Source organism: Argentina silus (assembly GCF_951799395.1).
Source record: "Argentina silus genome assembly, chromosome: X".
Taxonomy (NCBI): Eukaryota; Metazoa; Chordata; class Actinopteri; order Argentiniformes; family Argentinidae; genus Argentina; species Argentina silus.
The window spans coordinates 40271811-40294618 of NC_139653.1; the positions used below are offsets into that span (position 1 = coordinate 40271811).

At 43.7% G+C, this 22808-nt stretch overlaps 1 protein-coding gene across 2 annotated transcripts in view; it reads right to left on the reverse strand.

Annotated features, from left to right (window-relative positions):
- meis1b (Meis homeobox 1 b) overlaps positions 1-21948 on the reverse strand; it is a 57442-nt gene extending 35494 nt beyond the window's left edge. For both annotated transcript variants that reach the window (XM_083695444.1, XM_083695445.1), the window contains exons 1-7: positions 21349-21948; positions 19686-19906; positions 18573-18714; positions 18239-18289; positions 17597-17647; positions 16771-16917; positions 7526-7637 (exon numbers count right to left, since the gene is read on the reverse strand). In XM_083695444.1, the coding sequence (XP_083551570.1) occupies positions 7526-7637; positions 16771-16917; positions 17597-17647; positions 18239-18289; positions 18573-18714; positions 19686-19906; positions 21349-21360 (736 nt within the window). In that variant the 5' untranslated portion in view covers positions 21361-21948. The remainder of the gene's footprint in view (positions 1-7525; positions 7638-16770; positions 16918-17596; positions 17648-18238; positions 18290-18572; positions 18715-19685; positions 19907-21348) is intronic.
- Positions 21949-22808: the final 860 nt, after the last annotated feature.

A 22808-nucleotide genomic window follows, 5' to 3' on the forward strand; every position in this document is an offset into this window, starting at 1 on the left:
GTCCATACATTGAGCACTGAACAAGAGCTAGCTGACAAGTAGTCTTTTTTTACAAACCAACACAGCCACACACATTTGACATCAAATGAACACTGAAACATGTATTACACTACATGTGTAAATCCTGCGTCTTTATCCATTTGAAACATGTTTAAAATGGATTACTATAACACAGTGCAATTACATAGTTAAGCACACAAGGCCAAGCCAAGGGCCAAACAACAGAGCTAGGGTAATGAGCAGAGTGCTGAAACCCTGTTTATTTACCGTAACCATCTGACTACCAGCCACTGCTCCTTCCTTTCCCTCTCTAACTTCCTCCATCCCTCCCCCTACCTCCATTGCACTCTCTGTCTCTCTCTCTCTCTCTCCTTCCCCTCCCCGTCCCTATCAGCCAGTGGCTGGGGCGATAGTGTATCTCTCCAAGTGCTATCAGGTTTTTCCTGAAAAGTTGGATAACATGTATCTGATGAGAGGCCTCCTGGGCCCTGCAGCTCAGTTCCTCTCGGCAGGGAGGAGAGGACGCTGGGTAATGTTCACTCAGGTCTTTTGGCGGCCAGATGTAATGCATTGTGACACGTCAGTGATGAGTCGCCCTGATTTTCCTGTCAGATTCCCTATGAACCTACAGTGGACGATTAGGAGCCAGGGCATACCGGGTTGAGCAGTGCGTGTGTGTGTGTGTGTGTGTGTGTGTGTGTGTGTGTGTGTGTGTGTGTGTGTGTGTGTGTGTGCGTGCATGCGTGTGCGTGTGTGTGTTAGACTAGGATTTTCCCGTCAAATTGGAACTGATCCGAGAGTAGATAAGATAGGGAGAAAAGAGGGGTGACAAAATTGGTCTCCTCTCTTTTTGTGGTGGGGTTATCTGGTATGGCACCCAGTTCCCAAAGCTAAAAGGCACTGGCCTTGCAGCACATTACACAAGGCAATGATTAGCTGCAACACTCTACCATGCTTAGGTAATCACATGGGTGAAAAGTTTGTGCTATGTGTTAATTTCCAAAGTATTATATCTATATAAATATTTTCTCATCATCTTCGAGACTCCAGCAGCAGAGTTTTACAAGGAAATAAACAAAGTCTGCGTAAAGGGGATATTTAGTTTAGTAAGCACTAGTAATTAGGTTCTGGCATAAGGGAAAGGCACCACTTGTGAATTAAAGAAGAGCACACTTCCTGTAAACATCCAGAAAGAACGTGTCTACATCATTAGCACACCACAATTATAGCATTGAAGCTAAAGATACACTTCTCTCCCACTTATGCTCTCTTGCTAAACGAACTGTATCCTCTGATTTCAAATTAACTGCTGCGCCCACCCTTTGGTGCACTGGTGAAAAACTAGCGGGCTAACAAGCTAGCTCCAAAAAATGAGTGTGCCTTCAACCAGCATAGTTCAAGCTTTAGCAAATGAATACAAAGGGGAAAAAAAGAGAATGGGGAAAGGGAGCAAAGAGAGATTTATTTATATGTGAGTGTATGCATGTTGTGACTGAATATTTATTTCATGTAAATTGTGCACACAGTTTGCTGTAATGGCTGTGGCTATACTTTGCATATGTTTGCTCATGCAAATATAAGTGAGAAAAGAGAAGAGAGAACAGCAGAGAGGGAGAAAGAGAGTGAGAGAGAGAGAGAGAGAGAGAGAGAGAGAGAAGAGAGAGAAGAGAGAGAGAGAAAAGAACAAAACAATGATACACTGCTGCATTTCCTTCTTAGGTTCACATGGCTGGCCTAGAGAGGAGGAACCACTAGGCAACACATATAAATCCCAAAGTCAAACAGAGGAAAGCAAACACGAGCTGACACTTTATCACACAGGCTTTATGACTATTATCTACCCCGAGACAAGGTGCTCAATCAAGCCTGTAAAAGCAAGTTAAAGAAACTGATTGAGAAAGCAGAAGGGGGACCTGGTGTGTGATGAGAGGAGAGGAGAGGTGGGGGTCTAGTTTGTTTGCTTGTGTTTTTTCTCTTTTCCCACATGACCCAAGAGGCCGGATGACACTGGCTGAATCCTAAATGCAAACTAGCCCCGCTGTGAGAAACTCACACCGTTTCCCCTTTTAGAGTGGGCATCACTTATCAGTTACAGTCCAATAAAGTCATTGATTTTCCCAGAGACAAGTGCCTGCATGTTAGTTGACGCATTGCTACTGAGATTGGGCGAGGTCGTAAAGATGTTGGCAGTTTAAGAGGTGAGAGAGTCGTCATGATTGGACGCTTGGACACAGAGACAAGTTTTCTTCCCCAGGTAACCACTGATAACCTTGTTTGAGATGCCATATAAAGAGATGTGTCCATGAGAACCACAAAACAAACTTTGCTACTGGTCAAACCTTGTTTATTTGTATGGGATTTTAGGGCTTTCTGGCAATCCAAAAAACTATTTGCCTTTCACATTCTACATGTTGATTGTCAAGAGCCAACACATCAACTACTACTGTAGCTAGGCTTGTACTCATACTGTATGAACTCATTTGATTTGGTAAATAGTGTCCACCTTTATTAAGTCAAACAAGACATGGGCACAAAAGCTTACTCTTGTCTTTCAACACACACACACACCCATGCACTCATACATGCACGCACACACACACACGCACACGCACACGCACACGCACACGCGCACGCACACACACACACACACACACACACACACACACACACACACACACACACACACACACACACACACACACACACAGGGAATACAGTGAGCTTTGGTCTGCTAGCCCAGTACTCAGCCACCTCTGACCTTCCTCAGACCTGTTTGGCTGCAGTGAGCACGCCTGGATAGATTCCCCTACAACACTCCTGTACAGCACTTACCAGTGATAACGTCCCCCCCCCCCGTCCCCCCCCCTCTCTTTCTCTCTATCCCTCTCTCTCTCTCTGGATATCAGAGTGAGAATCATCAGGGAGAGAGTGTCTCATATTAGGTGCCTGTTCAAGTTGCTGCCAGTATCACAACACACCTACAGTATTACAAGGTCCAGTCTAATCAGAAACCCACACACCTTTTATCTGCTCTTTAGCCTCCCTGCTAACCAGATTATCCTGCAAACTGGACACCAGTAGGACAATTACGGCGCTGAGACTACTCCTTAAAAACGTCTGGACAACATCCGTACCACACTCTTGTGTCTAGTTACTCCCAGGGTTTGTTTTCACACAATCAACCTTTGTACGCATTTGATCCAGTCAGTGTCATCCGAGGCACACTTTATGAAGGGTTTGGGAACACTCTGTGACTCGGTAAAAAGTTCTACTTGGTTTGAGTCCTTAAGTAACAGAAATTAATTCAGAGCCTTCAGCCAGGAGAATAAAGTGCCGCTGTTGTATTAGAGGGAAAAAAGGCTACAACTCTGAGGCCCTATTAGGGAGAGGGTGGTTTCACACACACACACACACACACACACACACACACACACACACACTCACACTCACACTCACACTCACACTCACACTCACACTCACACACACACACACACACACACACACACACACACTCACACACACACACACACACACACACACACACACAAACACACAAACACACTGTGCACGCAGTGCTCATAACCGAGAAACACTGCTCCCTTCCAGTCTGCTGGACAATCGGTCCAATTAATCGGCGACTTTGAGCCACGTGAAGTGGTCTGATTGGGTGCTGGACCGGCTGCCGACTGACGTCCCCGTCTGTGCCCCTGTCTGTCAGCCCAGGGCCTGGAGAGTGGCCAATGGCAGCGCGGAGAGTGGCCCCCTCGCCTGCCTGACCTTGGCAGAGGGTTGCGAGGTCGTCGGGGACGGATAGACGACAACAGCGGCAGCTCTCCATCCTGATCAATGGAGCAAAATAATGATCCCACCATCGACGAGAGAGAGCTCTGTTGACTGCCAGGAACAGGAAACAGCACTCACTACAAACCATAACACTAAGGAAAGTATGTTCACTGCTCAACTGAGCAAAGGGATTTTGGATGTCTGCAAAATTCCATATCAGACGATTCACATGTCCTTTCATCAATGTATTTTGGCCTTTGAGGGGTGTCAAAAGTTTGGAACAATAAACCACATGACTGAACATGCTACGCCTGGTGTTTGTCTCGTAGGATGTTAAAAATGACGGAAACTTTCTGTAGCAACACTAACCCCAGCTGAACTCCCTCCCTCCAGATCTGTTCTCAGAGGCCGCCACTCAGACACACCAACTGTAAATGTATGCAGACAATAACACCAACCCTAACGGGGCACTATTTGACTTGGCCTGCTCACTGTTCTCTTAACAAACAGTCCTGGTAATTGGTGATACATATCTAATACCCCCAGTCATCACCTTCCTCCCTGGACACTTTTGACAAGCGAGAGAAACCCTGAGCTTTCAAAAACACTCTCATCTCCTACACTCTGTATGGCTGCCTGTTACATTACCTGTTTGTCTTTTTAGTTTCATTGATACACCAGGTTCCTTAAGAGTGGCCTTGTATTAATCAGCACAAACCACGGTAGGAACTTGAAACCAACAGACAGAAGTGGCTGTGCTGTATCGGTCAGGGACAGGGATTCTTCTGTTATCTGTTTTCGCTTTTCTACGACCCTACGACGAGTGTTTATGCTTGCAAAAGTGGGATTCAAGACATAATACCACAAGGAGTCTCCCTTGAGGGGTCTTCGTCTTAAACAATGGGTCTGAGCATACAAGCTCTTCCAAACGCTAATAGATTGGGCCTAATTAACGATAGGGCGGCTCTGACTCTCAGTCAAAGTCTGCTCTCTCTGTATTTATATCAGGAGAATGAGAGGGAGAAGACGGCCTCATGGTTTTGCCTTTCCTTAAGGGAGAGAGACTTGATTTTTAATGACATGTGCAAAGCAAATGTGATCCTCCCATCATTTTATTGGGAATGGAATTCAGGGTTAGAAAACACCACAGGCGTTGTGGTTGAAGCTCCCCAACAGCACTAGCACACACATGTATATCATTATCGCTTTTGGAAATAAGCGATGATATTGGTATATTACTGGTACCGTTATTGATATACTACAAAATGATTCCCCTGCTTACATGTTGACCAAGTGAGCTAGTTAACGACATGGGGCTTTTAAAAGCTGCCTTTGCTAGCCACCCAGAGAGGTAAGCTAAGGTAGGGTGTAGCATGTGTCTTACTACTTAGTAATAGGCTTAGACTATCGAGAGAGTACTGTCGGTAAAGGCACAAGCCTGCTGCTGCCTTCCTAAGCTGTTTCACCCTGATCGAAGGAGAGGATGGAGAAAGAGAAGAGAGAGAGAGGGTGTGTGTGTGTGTGTGTGTGTGTGTGTGTGTGTGTGTGTGTGTGAGAGAGAGAGAGAGAGAGAGAGGGACTGGATGGATGGATAGATGGGTAGATGGAGAGGGGGTAGCACTGTTTATTAGCTGTGCAGGCAGGCGAAGGGAAGACAGTCAGGAGAAACTGGCTCCAATATTAGGGGTGAAAGCAAGTGGAAGAGCAGCACCGAGAAAGAAAGGTCAGTGGAAGAAGCAATCTGAGACAGGCAGAGGAGAGAGACAAGGAGAGAGGGAGGAGAGAGTGAAAGGACAGAGAGAAAATGAGAGAGAGAGGGCGGGGGTATGAGAGGGAAGAGAGGAGAGAGGGAAAGAGAAACAGGGAGAGAGAGATGGAGATGGAGAGAGAACAGGAAGGGAGGAGAGAGATACAAGTAGGGAGGAGAAGTGTAGAGGGGGAGAAGTGTGGGTGGGAAACAAGAAAAAGGTAGCATGAAAATATGAAAAGTTGAAAGGGAGAGAGAGAGAAGAAAAGAGAGGGTACATGAGAGGAAAGCTTTCATTTTTAACAGAGTGAGTGGGGCCAACCAGAAAACACACACACACACACACACACACACACACACACACACACAGACAGACAGACAGACAGACAGACAGACAGACAGACCGAACGACAGACAGACAGACAGATAGACACACCACACACACACACCACACACACACACACACACAAACACACACTTTTTATCTTACTCCCCCCATCCTCTAACGAACTCACTCCAACAACAAACAAACCCCTTGTAATAGTTGAGAGGATTTTGGAGGGGGGGGCAAAGGGGCAGGGGCAGGGGCAGGGGCAGGGGCAGGGGCAGGGGCAGGGGCAGAGACAGAGGCAGGGGCAGGGGCAGGGGCAGGGGCAAGAGATAGAGTGGGATGGGTGGGGGAGCGGCCAACATTAAGAGCTGGCCTATAATTGGAAGTATGTGAAAAATGAAGTGTCAGTTTGGTCAATAAAGGGCAAAGGTCAACGTGAGCAGGAGCCCAAACTCTGCACAGAATGTGCTCATTAGAGCCACCAATCAGATCGCGCCTGGCCGCCCAGACCATTAGTCATCAGAGGGAAGGGGGCCGTAGTGAAAACGCTCCCTCTCGCCCTCCTCTTCCTCTCTCTCTCTCTCTCTCTCTCTCTCTCTCTCTCTCTCACTCTTCCTCCTTATCCCTCTTTTTCTCCCCCTTACCCTACTGCCTCCTTTTCTTTCACCTCATCTGCCTCTCTCTCCTTCTTCTTCCTCCCCCTCTTCTTACTCTTCCCTTTCTCCATCATTGAAAAAAGAGAGGGAGAGAGAGAGAGAGAGAGAGAGAGAGAGAGAGAGAGAGAGAGAGAGAGAGAGAGAGAGAGAGAGAGAGAGAGAGCACACTGGTCCTGCTACTCTAAATCGTTGCTCAGTGGAGTGGAACGTAACGTGCTCCTTTCTGCTCCCACCCAGCCTCTGCCTGCTGGCACTGCAACCCTCAGACTGCTTGCCTTGACATCGCCTTCAATAATAAATGAAGTTGCTTTTTTGCCTACAGTTTGTTTGAACCCCCCCCCCCACACACACACACACACACACACACGTACACGTGCGCACACACACACACACACACACACAAACACACACACACTCATACAATCATACACACACACACACATGCGCTCGCTCTCCCTCAACCCACCAGACTCGCGTCAAAGGCAGTACACGTACAGTAAGTGGGCCTATTGGCCAAGGCAAGTTTCAGACCTGAACAGCTGATGCCAGAGAGACCGTGTTACAAATTTATTACAACGTAAACATGATTCCAGTTTCATCCACAATATCGATTTTAGCACTATTAGAGTGAGTACAGGGGGATACATACATTTACAAAACTTGGCCTTTTAATTATTATTTTTTGGCCCACAGACAGTGAAATAAATAACACAAGCCCCTTATTTGTTCCTTGCTATTTAAACACATACATTGCCCATACTTCTAGTATCAAAGGCTACACAATGGCTTTGTCACAATCTTCTGAGATGGCTTCCTCACTTTCTTTCCTTTTCCATCAACAGCACTGATGTGAATGGAAATGTCAGACATATGGCATCAACCATATTGTTTTCCCTGTTGCTATGTTTTTCAGATCAGTGTGGATACAGGAGAGGATATGAGGAGAGGATGGCCCTTAAGAGTGAACTATAATGTCCACAGTAGAATAGTTGGGTATTCCTTCCTTACCCTGCTCGCTGCTGTTGTCCCCACTGTGTGACGTGTGTCCCCCACTGGAGGGTCCAGGTGTGCCCCCAGAGCGTGTGGACGCCGCGTCGTCGTGGTCTCTGTTCCAGGACGTCTATGTAACAGAGGGGAGAGAGGCGGCTGTCAGTCTACAGATCAGTTTGTAGAGTCTTCTAGAGTACTGTACACACTGAGTTTACTGTACACGTCTATGAGGGAAGTGTGTGTGTGTGTGTGTGTGTGTGTGTGTGTGTGTGTGTGTGTGTGTGTGTGTGTGTGTGTGTGTGAGAGAGAGAGAGAGAGAGAGAGAGAGAGAGAGAATGAAAGAATACGTATATTATAGTATATAGTACACTATAAGTTCTAGTTGGATATTTTGTGACGCATCACCGCCTGCATTTTGCTGAAACAACTCGTACATCCAAATACAAAACAGCTACAACTTAGCAGACACCCCAGCCAGAGCCAGGAGTGATGTCATTCTAGCAGCGTAGCAGAGAGAAAGCAAGAAAGAGAGAGAGACTGAGAGAGAGAAAAAAAAGAAAAGTAAATAAGCAACACTATTACCATAGAGAGGAAATTCATCGATCCAAGTATAAAATAGTTGACCCACTGAATCAAAACGCCAGTATTCAGAGACAGCATAAACCACTCTCTCAGCAGCTCCTGCAAGCCCAGTGTGAGTATGTGTGTCTGCGTGTGTGTGTGAGAGAGAGAGAGAGTGTGTCTGTGTGTGAGAGAGAGAGAGAGAGAGAGTAAGAGAGAGAGAGAGAGAGAGCGAGAGAGAGAAGGAGATAGAGAGAGTGTATGTGTTTGTGAGAAACAGCAAGCAAGCAAGAGGGAGAGAGAGGGAGAGAGGGAGTCTATATAGGCCTTCTACATCGTAATGGAAATCAAATAAGAGAGGGGGGCTTTTTTCCCCCCCTGGAAACCTATTGACACTGAAGGGCTTAGGCCCAGGGTGTGTGTGTGTGTGTGTGTGTGTGTGTGTGTGTGTGTGTGTGTGTGTGTGTGTGTGTGTGTGTGTGTGTGTGTGTGTGTGTGTGTGTGTGTGTGCGTGTGTGTGTGTGTGTATGTGTGTATGTGTGTATGTGTGTGCATGTGAGTGTGCGTGAGTGTGTGCATGTGTGTGTCTTACAGACACTGAGGGGCTTAGGCCCATAGAGGACTAGCGATGTCAGCTGTGAACTGGACGGTAGGAAGCGAGGATAAAGAGAAGTGGACAGGAACAATGAGGTGGCCAGGCCTCTTATACTTACACACATACACACACACACACACACACACATGCACACGCACACACACACACACACACACACACACACACACACACACACAGCCCCATGCAGAGATGTTGTGTACTATAGAACCTAAAACAGCTGTTACCTCTTATCTCCCAGTGCCTCCGAAAAGCAACATTAGCGAGGGGGAGAGGAGAGAAAAGTGCTCGAAATAGGGGAAATGGAATCTTAATGTGTTAGTGGAGAAGCACACACACACACACACATACATGCGCGCGCACACATACACACGTACACCCACACGCACGCACGCACACACACACACACACACACACACATACACACACACACACACATCTGTGTGTATATCTGATATTTGTCTGATCTTATCCCTGTTTGGTCAATTCCACTGTTGGTAGTTACGGTACATAGTGGAAATATGGCACACATAAGGTTAGGTGATGAAATATGAGCTAAAGCTCACCAGAGGAATGGAGAAAATACTAACGTTTCCAATTGGGATACTTTGCAAGCTTAGGGAGAAAAACGTTTTGTGTGTGAGTGTGTGTTTTGTGTGTGAAGAGAATAATACATAGATAAATACACATTACTCAAAAGAGGTTTGATTTTATAAAATTAAGATTATGATTTTAATTATCTTTGATCCTCCTGGCTTCATAAACAAAATGTACAAGGAACTACTTTCACACCTCCCTTGTCCTCTAACTCCCCCATTCCAACCACTGTTAACATATTACCTTGAAAAAAAAGCAAAACAACTACAATAAAGTGTAGTGTTCGATCCTGCATCCCAAAAGAATGCCGTAAGCGGGGTAATCTAGAACACATGGCCGGATAGCAAATGGTTAAAGCAGCGATTTGCCAGCTCCTACAACTACTTTAAAAAATGAGGAGAAGTTGTTTATTCAGAGCTCTGTAGAAAAAGAGACAGAATGGTACAGCACCCCAGGGACCTGGAATGCCAAGCATAAAAACCTCAGTGCCTCGACATGCAAAAAGGACGTTGTTGTTTTTTTTATTCACCAACAAACGCACTTGAAAATATAATTAGAGAGGGAGGGAAATCGCAAACTATTGCATTAACTGTAATTGAACAAAAGACCAGTTTGCCTGTGGGGAGGTGGCAGCTGGGTCCCAAGGGAAAGGGGGCGGGACTCAGACTGGGCCCGGTGGCATCTCCAGGGGGACATGGAGTCTATTAATAAACACACCAGGACAGCCAGGACAGCCAGGACAGCACAGCACAGCACAGCACGGCCCTGCACTGATCTAACACGCAATTAATACACAACACCATGATCACACAGCTTACACACACACACACACACACACACACACACACACGCAATTCACACTCTGCCAAAAACACACACACACACACACACACACACACACACACACACACACGCAATTCACACTCTGCCAAAAACACACACACACACACACACACACACACACACACACACACACAACCACCGTTGCCACACACACCTTACAATAAAAAAACTACTCAATACAAAGGAGAGGCCAGGTTTGAAAATCTGAAATATTTAAATAAACAGACGCGGAGAGAGGTATAGGAGAGTGGAATCAGGGCAGAGAGAGCGAGAGAGAGAGCGAGAGAGAGAGCGAGAGAGAGAGAGAGTAGGAAGCAGGAGAGAATACTGTTGGTGGATGGTGGTGGAAGCTACACCGGAGAAAGAATCTGTCCCACTGCACACAACAACACACTTGATATATTCACTGTCCCCTTAATGAGCTGCCTTGGATTTATTCTGCCCCCCCCCTCTCTCTCTCTCACTTCCTCTCTTCACTCTATCCCACTTCTATCCCTGTTCCGGCTCTCTCTCCCTCTCCTTCTCTCTCTATCCCCACTCCACCTCTCCCTTTCTCCTCTCTCTCTCTCTCTCTCTCTCTCTCTCTCTCTCTCTCTCTCTCTCTCTCTCTCTCTCTCTCCATGTTTTTTTCTCTCTCCAGTGCTGGATGTAGATTAATTCAATGCTTAATTGTTTAGTAAATTCAATTTTCCAGATTCTATTCTGCGTAGCTTTAGCTAAAGTTCTTAAATCTGCCGCGCTGAGCCTAGGGAGCACTGTTTGTTATCTGTGCATACCTTTTTTTCATTACCATTTTTCTTCTCTCCGCCACCTAATTCACCATGAAAAGATTTTCCTTGCTGGAAATTCTGATTCCACTATGATCGGTGAGGCATTCCAATTCAATGCATTCTCATTGTGCCGGGTCTTAGATGCAAGGGGGCTTCCCTTTCTCCCAGAGCCAGCCCCATATTATACATGCGCTCATGCAAGAAATGTTGGCTTGCCAATTCATTTACAATCATAAAGAAAATGGTTAAGGCTGTCCTGCTTTGCCCCCCGTCTCTGAGTTATCTTTCCTGATGATATGGATATTTACATTCTCGCCTTGCGAGTGTTGTGAGAAATAATCATATGTGCATACTGTGCAGACATAAATAGAGAGCAAAATAACCCCCACATGCATTCTCAGACTTGGATACATCTGAATCAAAGCTGACAGTCGATACTCCATCCCCCAGAATGCTTTGTTGCGTTTGCTTTTTGTTGTTTTTCGTTAACACTGCAGTTGACCTTACAACCGAGGCGTTTTGAGAAAAGTTTGGATCTACAGGAATGTCATGTGTGGCAAGAGTTAGAAAGGCTCTCCTCATTCTGATGCAAAAAAAAACCCACTATTGACACATTCTCTCACACACCTGAATTCTGATGGAGTGATAGACAGGGACTAAAAGAGTGCCCATTGTAACCTTGTGTTTGTTGTTCTTCCTCCCGTAGCTAGATAAAGCTAGGATCTGTTTGTCTGATAACCAGACAGATAACTGCCTGTCCAACTGCATCCCCTTTCCTCCACTCTCTCCTCCTCCCCTAAAAAAAAACCTCACAATGCATTATTAGTGCTCCCCAAATGAAAAGAGGTGATAATGGTATGCACAGCACAAAAAAAAGAAAGGGAGAAAGCAGAAGAACCCCCTCCCCTGTTCCACACTCCCCTTCAACCCCGACTCTCACAATAGACAAGCAGAAATAACCTTATAATTGCTAGGGGGAGAAAAATCTAACTGGATTTGGTCTCTTGAGCGGGTGAAGTATATCTGTGTTGAATAGCCTTCAGGTGCTTTTCTTCCTTTAAAACTGGTGGGGTAACCTTATGAAGACAACCGCGATAATTACACGTTTTACTTAATTACCACGGCTTTTAGGTTACTGTCTATGTAGACACTATTACAGAGAAGACAAGGGATTGACAATTGACTTTTCCACTTTGCCATTGGCAGCAAAGTCTTGTTTACTGTTCATAAGCTAAAACCAAACGAAAACACCCCCTCAAGTGCTCTGCGCAAATCGAATCCCAAACCAAACAGTTTATTTCTCATAACACTGCTGCCAATGAAGAAAAAGAGCCACAAGTAGACATTATAATGATACATTTTGTGTAAGGTTTTTTAGCCTAGCTTAGTGAGTGTTGCGCTACAGTGGGATGTTCTTTGTGAATCCCTTGGAGACCTGTGTTTGTGACAGTCCTATTGTCGGAAAGTCGCAGGGGGTTAAGAGGGAAAGGAACATTCCATTAGCTAAGTACACATGTGTTAAGATAGGTTTTTGTTTACTTATCCAAAGAAACCACTGGGCCTGAGATACAGCAACCCATCATAAGCCAAGCAAGAAAAACCAAACAAATACATTAAGTACTTTCTATCAACCTTCAATAAACAAGCCGTTATAAATGCTTATAATACTAGCATATAAATGTTTGTGAATGTTACTCCATACACTACTAATATATATTTTAAACATGCTTATTGATCAAAGTTATTGTAAAGTGTTCACTCCCAACCATTCTAAGCAGTCTTCCAGCATAATAGGCTACATTTTCAATAGTTGCATAGAGTTAGTTTGTTCGATATTTAACAAACTATCCACCAAGATTCATATTCTTTGAAGTCCCTCTGGACCTGATTTGCTTAATCAGAATCATCCCCACTTGCTATTCGACAACTGTAATGCAGAGGAGAAGAAACACATGGGTCACATGGTCTAGTCTTTGTATCACTTGTTGAATCCTCAACAGCGGTCCACATTCACTCCAAATGGAAAACCAGTAGGGGAGGGAGGCGGTAGGGAGGGGGTCAGACCCCCTCTTTTCAACAACAAAGGCTACTATTACTAACAATCACTCCAATAATTGAAAGTTTGTATCAGAAACCGTAAGAGTGTGGGACGGTGCACCTGTTAGGCTCCCTGTAATTTGATCCATACTCAGCCAGCAGCAGATATGGATTAGCTATAGCAACATACTGATTAAAAAAATACTAGCTGACCCTGATGGGTCAGGATATCCATTGAGTCATAAGTCACACACGCGGGGTGAGGTGGGGGGGGGGGGGGGGGGGTTGACACCCTTTTGACCGTGTGAGCTACCTAAACTAATACTGCTGGATCTGAATGACCTGGAAACAAAACCTTGTAGCCAAACAGTGCCGAATGTTGAGAGAAGATACCATGACAGCGTTCAAAAGTACTGTGAGTACTGTGCCTATTTGAGATCACAACAGAACCTTCTTAGGAATCTACCTACAGGGCATGCTGTTCACCACTATTATTAAATGATCCCTGACCCTAACTTGTTAATTTCACTTCACTATTCATTTAAGCCACACAAGCATCACAATACTCAAAACTTTATCCAAATCTAATTCCTCAAGCAAATGCATTTGCATGTATCATCTTACAGTACCACTTAAAACACAATCCAAACACTATAGATATATGATCACTGAGCATTTTTAATCATTTCAGAATCACCCCAGTCCAACAAAAAAAAAACATTGAGTATTTCAATTATTCCCACCCCACTTCAGACTGCATGGCACAATCCACGAGAGGAAAGGGGCTCTCGAGACTTGGAGTGAGTCCTCAGCGCTATTAGTGGAGCCTGTGCTACAGACGAGGGCTCAAGCCTAGGAGTTCATTAGCAAATTGCTTCACCCCTCCTCGTGCTCTCTGTGCAATTAAAGACAACTGTGCAAACGCGGCGGCGGATGGAAATACCTCCCACTTCTTCTTTGCTCAGGCCTCAGAGTGGGCGAGCATGTGTGCCAGGCAAATACGCAACCGGCAAGGCAACAAGAGCCAACTCATCACAACACAGAGAGAAGTTAAGCCCTATGTGTAGCCTGTATACTGCATAACTATGAGAGAGAGTTTGAGTCTGAATTAACTTGAGAGCTAGGAAGTTGTACTGCTGTTAACAGTTGTGATTGTGTGGATTGCATCTGCAAGTAATGTAGCCAACAATGCAAAACATGTTTGTGTTCTAGATATGAAGTATTCTGCAGTATAACCTTTCAGAAAACTACCAAGCATTGAGGACATTAACTCTTAAAGACCTGAATTAAGCTACCTTTTGGTTGTTTTTCAGACCTTTCATGTAACCTATAATTTCAGTCTGCAAGTGAAAAAAATGAGGTAAATGTGGTCCAAATTAGGTAAATATAGTTCTCTAGGGAGAGGGAGAGAAAGGGTTAAGGCAGCCTGGGGTGGGGCTAACCAGTCACTCCACTCTCATAGCACCTGAGGGGGGTGCTGCGTTTATCAGCCCGGCCTGAAGTACACACACAGCGGTGAGCCCAAACTGGCTCAGCCGCATTCACAAGCCAGCGCAGAGCCTCCCTGACTTTTTCACCTCTCAGCTATGCTCTGCTCCCTTTGAGGGGAGGCGCCCAACGTCCCTCGCTACTTTCATGCTTAAAGGAGACTAGCAAAACAATATGGGAGGGAAAGATGGAGGAGTAGGAACATTATTGATTCGATGCTCGGGTGCACAGACGGCAAGAGAGTCAGAAAGCGATGGACCTTCGAGTCTAATAGATTCAAAGTAAAAAAAATCAAAAAAAAAAATCGGAAGATTTATTTTTTGCCACAGTCGCCTCGCTGGAATAAATTGCTTTATGAATAAATGAGCCTCCGTTCTGCCTCTTGTTAACATTGTTCTTTGTGCAAATTCTCAACATTTCTTTTCCAGTCCAATTCAACTTCATGCCCGAGGGCATATATTAAAAATACATATGGAACGAGATAATGCACACACGACGCAAATTCGTTAAGGATGTCACCGCCTAACAACCGCAGACCCATAAGATGTCACACAAGAAATACCCAAATACGAAAATACATATGTTCACCATGTAAGTGATAAGTGCAAGGTAATTTCACTGACAATGTATCTGGGCGTAAAAGTCTCCTCACTCCTCAGTGCATGCGTTTCTGCATTAGTTCATTTGTTATTGCTGTTCATAGATATAGGACATTGTATAATATCATGTTGAAATATCGCATGGTATTCCAGTTCTGTCAAAAAGTTTGCCGACTTGCACTTCTATGTGAGGTAGGCCTATATCGCTTCACACTGTAAACATATAGTCCTATATTAGCCTCAATATTTAGGCTACATATAGGACCATCATTAGATTAAAATAGGGCATGTCTTCATCTTAAAGTCAATTAAAGATCCGAATCGGTGCCCCGAGCACAACATAATTTGCTTCATATACCTAGAAACCCAAGGGTTTTAACGCAGTCTATTTCTATGTCTTTAGCTTCGCTTCTATCTCTCAAACTATCTATGCAGAACTTCTTGACAATTGCCTCCCCAAGGAAACACTTAAATGCACAATTGGCATCATGTTATTTAATTCTGCTTTTGAATTAAATGAAGTATTATCTTCAGGGCGATCTCCTCATTAACATAATCATAGGGGCTGGGATGGAGGAAGCTCGTAGGCGGGGGTCGTTCCATTTTGGTCCCAGTTCGCCCATGAATGGCGCTGCTAGCCCGGCTATTCACCTCGGAACATTAAAGCTGGTGGCTAACGCTCTCTTCGGAGCACTACAACAGGCCGCTGCTCTAGTCGGCCACTCAACCATATGGAAGTCCACGGATTTAAATTATTTAGCCTAATCGCTTCATTACTTTTTATGTCGGCCTATCCGCTAATCCCTTTAATTTGGACACTTGTTTTTTTTTTCCTCATTGGTAATTCGGTAGGCTAGGCTATATCCCATTCCCTCTCAGGGTGCATCATTTTTAAAAACCTAAAGATAATTTGAAAGTATAGTTTGTTAAGTGAAAAGCAGTGTCTGTATTTACAAAAGAGCCGCACTATTAATGGCATAAAATCCACTGCGTAAAGATTTGCATAATCCTAATCATCATTGCTGTTATCATTATTTAACGGCAGTATGGACCATTAGGGTCATGCCTGCGCGCGCACTTGAATGTCCCTCGAGTGCAAATAGTCACTGGAGCACATAATAAAGGATGTGGTTATCTCTGATATCGCCTCTGCCGCGATTCACAAAAGGAAACATTCTCTAATCTACCTTTAATACCCATTGCCTTATTGCTCTCAAACATAAACCTTCTCAATGCCACTGAATCTCTGACCGTCGCGCTTTGAGCAAAGAAGGTCTCAGATAAGCAATGTGCGCTCATGTCTAAGGACAAATACTGACGAGACACGTAATGAACCGTGAACTACAGCAGGGAATCCAAGGCACCTAACCCACAATCCCTCTCCAGTGACTAGTATGTGCCTCCACTCTGTGTCTGCGCTATAATAGAAATGTACTGATAACGTTTCGTTTTGATTAAAAAAGAGAGGAGGGGACAGGAGAAAGGCTAGAGGGGCTAAATTAAAATCGACACGAAACAGGTCAAGTTTATGGCGATTCTTTCTCCAGCTAATCTTCCCAGGTCGGTTCCGGGATCAACCCTTAATGGGCCAATAATGGCAACATTATTCAGAAAATTTTCATTCCGAGGGAATCTAAAACGGCCTTAATCATATGCAAATAACAGAGCGGCGGAGTAGTGACCCAGAAGACACACTGAATAGCCAGCAGAGAGAGAGAGAGAGAGAAAGTGGGAGGGGGGGAGATAGAGACGTACCTGATCAGGAGGCCCCGATGATCTTGTGATTTCCTCGCTGTCTGATTTTGATCCGCCGTCTCTGTCGTCTATAACCAAGTCGATGGGCATCTTGCCCTTCAAGCAGCTGATGTAGCGGTGACAGAAATTGTCACAAAGTTCGTGTACCTATAGACAAACATAAAGAGGGGGACGCGACAATCACAAAAAGGTACATCAGGGAGAGTATTGACATGTGCAACCACAACACCCTTTGGCCCGAATGGTTTGAGGTATTGCAACTTTATTTTCCTTTCAAAATAGAGATATCGGCGAAAATTGACAGTGACAAGAGGATTCACGGGCTACAACGTACTCAACACCCGTGTTAAATTCATCAGTGCCCGGGGTTGTGGCCATTAGGGTGTGACCCACTTGACTGACATTTAAGGTATAAGCTGTTTAATTACAACCGACCACTCGCTAACATGCGTGATAAGCTGACGAATAACATAAACGGATAGGATCTCTGGTAATATATTGCCTATAACCTAGCTAAAACCCTAACTGACCTCAGCTAGGCGACGCTGGCCTTTCCAAAAGAGCGTTGATAAAAAGTTATACATTTTATTCACCTTGCATCAAGTTTCCACCACAAATAAACTTCATTAGAACCTGCAGAGAGATGTGGGTGCAGAGATATCCGTTCTGGTTGTAGCAGCTTGCATCGTGATTAAACGTGGAAGAGAAATAGGCCCCATGATTGATTTTGACACTAATTATAACCGACTAGAAAAAATACATTTATGCAAATGTCGCCCGTGGGTCTGAAGTGCGACGCTGGCCAGCAATGTTGAGGGAATATTACCTTCTCCAACTCCAGAAGATGAAATCGTAAAACTTGTATGGCTTGAATCATCTGGAAAAAAGATGGAATAATAATAAAAAGCCGAGCTTCAACTCTAATAATATGAAACAGACACGTTATTCTTGATAAAACTAACTATAGAGGAAATTATCAATGTTAATGGATTTTATGTAGAGCTGATATTAAACTTCAACATTCTTACAATATTAAAATATGACCATTTGTGCAGCAGGCCTATTATTACGCGCGCGTAAAAGTAGGCCCATGGCATAAGAGTCAAGGATAGTATTAACTAGTAATGAGAAAAAATCAACTTTGCGATAACGGTGCAGTCATGGGTCTAGAAAACATTAGCATAACAACTTTTCATTGCAGAAAAGTAGTTCAAGGGCTTTTGACAGCTCTCTAATGGCGGCCCTCGGAAGACGGTTATCTGCAGTGACAACCGGGGGCTATCATGCAATCAAACAATCCGATATGAAGAACATAACCTCGAATCGTTCAGAAAACTTTTGAACAACAAACAGCGTCTCATGCTCAGAGAAAAGCACCGTGACAAAACATGCAGGGAAGCACTGATATGTAGGCTAACGCCTCGTCCTTTTTATAGTCATTGTATAATCAAATCAATGTTTATCTTACCAGATTATCCAGCTCTGGATTCGATGAAAATAACGGCTTTTCTGCCCGAATCTAAAAGCACAACATTATGAAAACCTCAATACTTTGAAGAATTGTTGCATTTCCAAGAGAAAAGTATACAGTCAATGATAGCATTCACCAGCTGGTGTATGAAAACATAAACTATTTCTATTATTCTGAGGGGATATTTGTGATCCGAAACAATGCATGCTTAAGACGTTTTCAATACAGAGTAGAACTAACGTTTACTCCACCGATACATGTATAGAAGTCGATCTTTCAAACTTGGGTCTATACCAGATAATCGCATGCATAATAAGATAATTTTTCTGACCTGTTTTGCAAACACTGCTATATCTTCATTGAAAGATTCCGATGAACAAACGTCGCCTCCTGCCACCCCGGGCTCTCTGGGCGTGCAAGTTGCTAATTCACATTTCTCAAAAATCAGTGCAAGCAAGGGGAAGAGGGGGTGCCTGGAATCAAACACAATAGCAAATGTCACCAGAGAGAATAGCGTTGGGGTCAAGACTACTCTAGGCTACAGATTTACCCAGCCAGCTACTCTCAACAACTCGCCCGTGGGGACTACAGCCTATGTTGTTGCAGAGACTTATACGAATGCATAACACAACGAATATGCGTATAGAATCCTAGGTAACACGCCCTAATAACAAATTATTTAATTTTGGTATTCGTGCACAGTCCGCATTAGATTATAGCCTATACATCCACTTTGACCTTTGTCTGTCAAAGCATCAAAAGTTTAATTATGCACATTCATTGTTTGTCTGATTTTAGTCACATTTGTAAGTCGAGGATGTGAAAATGTAAATGTAGTCTATAAAGCCTATAGGAAAACACAGCACTCGCCAAGTTCATACGGTTAAACACAGACAAGTGTAAAGTCAAATTATTTTTGACATGTTCAGCCACCGTACAGACACCATGCTTTGGAATTTAAATGAACTAATCTACATCAATGTGTGCATATTTAATTTCTGTATATAACTCCTTTCAATTAGCAATAACATTGCGCATTTATTTATATTAATCTGCACTTATCGCCTACTGTAAATAGAATACGATTTGTTTATTTTTAAGATAATATACAATGTGCATAAAGAGTTGCTATTTGTATTGGGGTGCACATCTTGTGTGTTGTTTTATTGGTTTAAGAGAAGATCAAGCTTTTGGAAAGTAGGCTAAGTTTCTTTACAAAACAAATACAATAACAGTGTGTGGAGCTTTGTTTATATAATGATAAACATAGTTTTAGCGTTGTTTGTCTGAAATGCATTGAAAACACTGTGCAATAACAACATTTTCAGTGCACAAGCTAACTTTACTGTTTTTCTTAACCCTTCCTCCTAACACGCTGTGGAAACTTCAGAAAATATACCAACATCCCATGAGATATATGAATTTAACAATAAGCTACTCATACCCGTATATCTGGTCTTTATCTCTCTTGAGGGCGTCGTTGACGGAGGAACCCATGCTAGGCGGCATGGCGTTAGTGTGGGCGGTGTGGGGGTACTGGTGCGAGTGCAACTGTGGCCCGTGGTTGAGGTGGACTGCCTGCATGGACCTGGCGCCGTGCGGGTCCCCGTACATGGTGGTCGGGATGCCCACTCCGTCCATCCCGTAATGGGGCAAATCTTCGTACTGCACACAACAAACACGTCTCGAGTGAATAGTGGTTTAAAGACATTATAACAATGGTTAGTTAGGAGAGTTATCCCATTATCCCAAAGGTCTTTGCTATCAACTGTAGGCTTATGCGTAGAAGAGTAGGTTTGTTATACCACAATAATACATTGCAGTAAAACAAGCCTCTTCAAATACAATTATCATAAAATTCCCAGTTTCCAAATAGCAAAACAAAAATAAAGCATGTGTCATAAAACTGGTGAAAGTGTGCAGGCCTATAGGCTAAGTATCTTGGGCACATTAAAAGCAGACGGGTTTGCATACACATTTGCACAGCATCATCTAGTCTACATAATTGCAGTGTTTTCTGAGTATCATGTAATTGTGCAATATTGGTTACCATGTTATTAAGCTACACACCGAGTACTATAATTTATATATTTAACAAACGCAATTTATTGGGTTATACAAAAAACCTTTTACATGATTATTTTAAACAAATCATTTGTAGTTACCGGCATATGTTGCCCATAAGCTGAACTAAATATGTGTTTTAATTTGTGTGCTATGCATTTTATATAGATGTACAACATTGTAACAGGTTTACTACAACATAGAATAACAGATATAGGGCTGTTTATTTAACAAATTAATGAGAGGTTTTAATTATTCATACTGCCCTCTGAGAGTGACAGAGTAGCCTTATATCGATGAGAGTGAGAGGAAAAGGCGTTAACACATCAACCCTAACATTTAGACCTTAAAACTGGAGAGGTGCAAAAAACAGCGTGATACCGCTCTGATGGCACACTAACTAGCAAAAGGTCTCAGACTCCGATATAAGTGTGATCTCTACTTTACAATTGTTTACATTTCATTTAGATATCATAAGGTCCTGTCACCTACTAGAGTAGTCTGGGAGTATATGAATCAGAGCATATGTCATCATACTACTACTAAAATGTGCTTCACTAAAAATACTATTTTTTTAAACTAATTTAAACGTTATTACTCTGTAATAAAGTAAACGTGAGGATGAGATTATAAATTATTTAATACAGATCTTAAATATACTTTAAGGTGCCATATATTACACACACAAACATGGAATGAAACATGTAGGCTATTGAAAGTATTTCAAATCGTCTATAGAACTACTATAGAGGTTAGTTTGGTCTCATCGCTCCATATTTCGCTTCCAATAAATGGCCTGTCATAAATAATTAGAAAAATAGCAGATATAATCATACTGCTGGTGTCCCTAGTCGGGCGTTCGTGAAGAAATATGCGCGTCCGTGCGTAATATTGATACAAAGATACAAAACATGGAATTATGTCCCCCGTGCCATGAAGCCGAGAGAAAGTTTCTGAGCGTCTGTCAGTGGCCACGTTACAATGTTCAGGCTTGCATTCTACCACAGTAGAGTTACTCAAACTTTTCGGGATAGCCTACGTACCCGCTGCGCCATAGCCCTGCTTACTCCCTCTTCTTGTTTTTGCTTCAGATATATCCCCTATGAGGCCAGGGTGAAGAAGAAATGAACGCGCAAATTCCAAATGCGAGATCGTTGAACGCAAAATCCGTATTTCTTTCCAGAGAACGATGAAGCCAGCCCTTCAGCTAAACTTCAACCCAAGCACGGCGAATGGGTCCTTAGCTATCCCCAGGACAGCGGCAGGACGAGAACCAGTCTTCTTCTCCAAACCAGTATGAAAATACCCCTCAAACAAAACTAGCGAGTCTCATGGCTTTTTGCCACTCCGGCTGTCAATCAAACGCGAGGCTTGTCAAAGTACCGAATGAATGATGATCCGCCGCGCGCTTCCACGGGTTCGCACACCTAATGTTAATAGTCAAATGCACACACAAAATGAAGCTCTCTCTTTCTTTTATCACTCTCGGCTCCTGAGTTGATTTTTATGCAAAAGCCTCAAACGGAGATCAAGAGGAGGTGGGGTGATAATTCTGGCTTAGTCTTTCTTAAAGGAGCCACGATCGATGCTGTGAGCCGACTGCTCGTTTGTGTACGATGAGTGTGTGTGAAACGCGACTGAAGAGTAGATCTGGACCAGACTGCTGAAACCCGGAAGTAGTGGTGGCCATAACAAGTCGCGTCTTACACAATGCAATGGGCTACATCAAGTCGCGCAGAGAGGAGGGGGGGGTGACGTGGGAGGACCTTCGAAAGCACAGTCGGCATTCGAGCCCTATGTTGTACATAGGGAGATTATAACCTCAACCACGTCGGTTAATTTCATGTGAGAGCCTTGCATTAATTGTAATTTTCTCCCTCTCTCCTTTTCTCTCTCTCTCTCTCTCTCTCTCTCTCTCTCTCCCTCTCTCTCTCTCTCTCTCACTGTGTGTGTGTGTGTGTGTGTGTGTGTGTGTGTGTGTGTGTGTGTTTCCGTGTGCGTGCGTGCGTGTGTGCGTGTGTGTGTGTTTCCGTGTGTGTGTGTTTACTCCTCTGGCCTTTGGTTGTATTATAGTGTGTATTTGAAACCTAGTCATTAGGAACTTTTCACGCTCATTTTGGGATTAACGTGGGTTTTGATGACAATGTAAAATGTTGATAATCAAATACTTATTTTTGATATCAAATACCTTTGTGACCAAGATAACTCAGAACTGCCAACCCCAGGTCAAGCCAGTGGTCACACTATATCACTGTCAGATTAAGTAGAAAATTATAAATAATATTGCATCAAATATACCTGGGTTGTCCTTGATACTCCTTTAGTTCTTTTTGCTTTGCATTAGTCTATACCTTATTTGAACACTTCTGTGCGTTTTGTAGAAGAAAGCCATGAACATGGAATTGTCCTCATTAGTGTAGGCTATATGACTGTCATCCATCTCTAATACGCTACATATGCCCCAAAACCTATACCCTCTGAAAATGACTGCTTACAACACTGG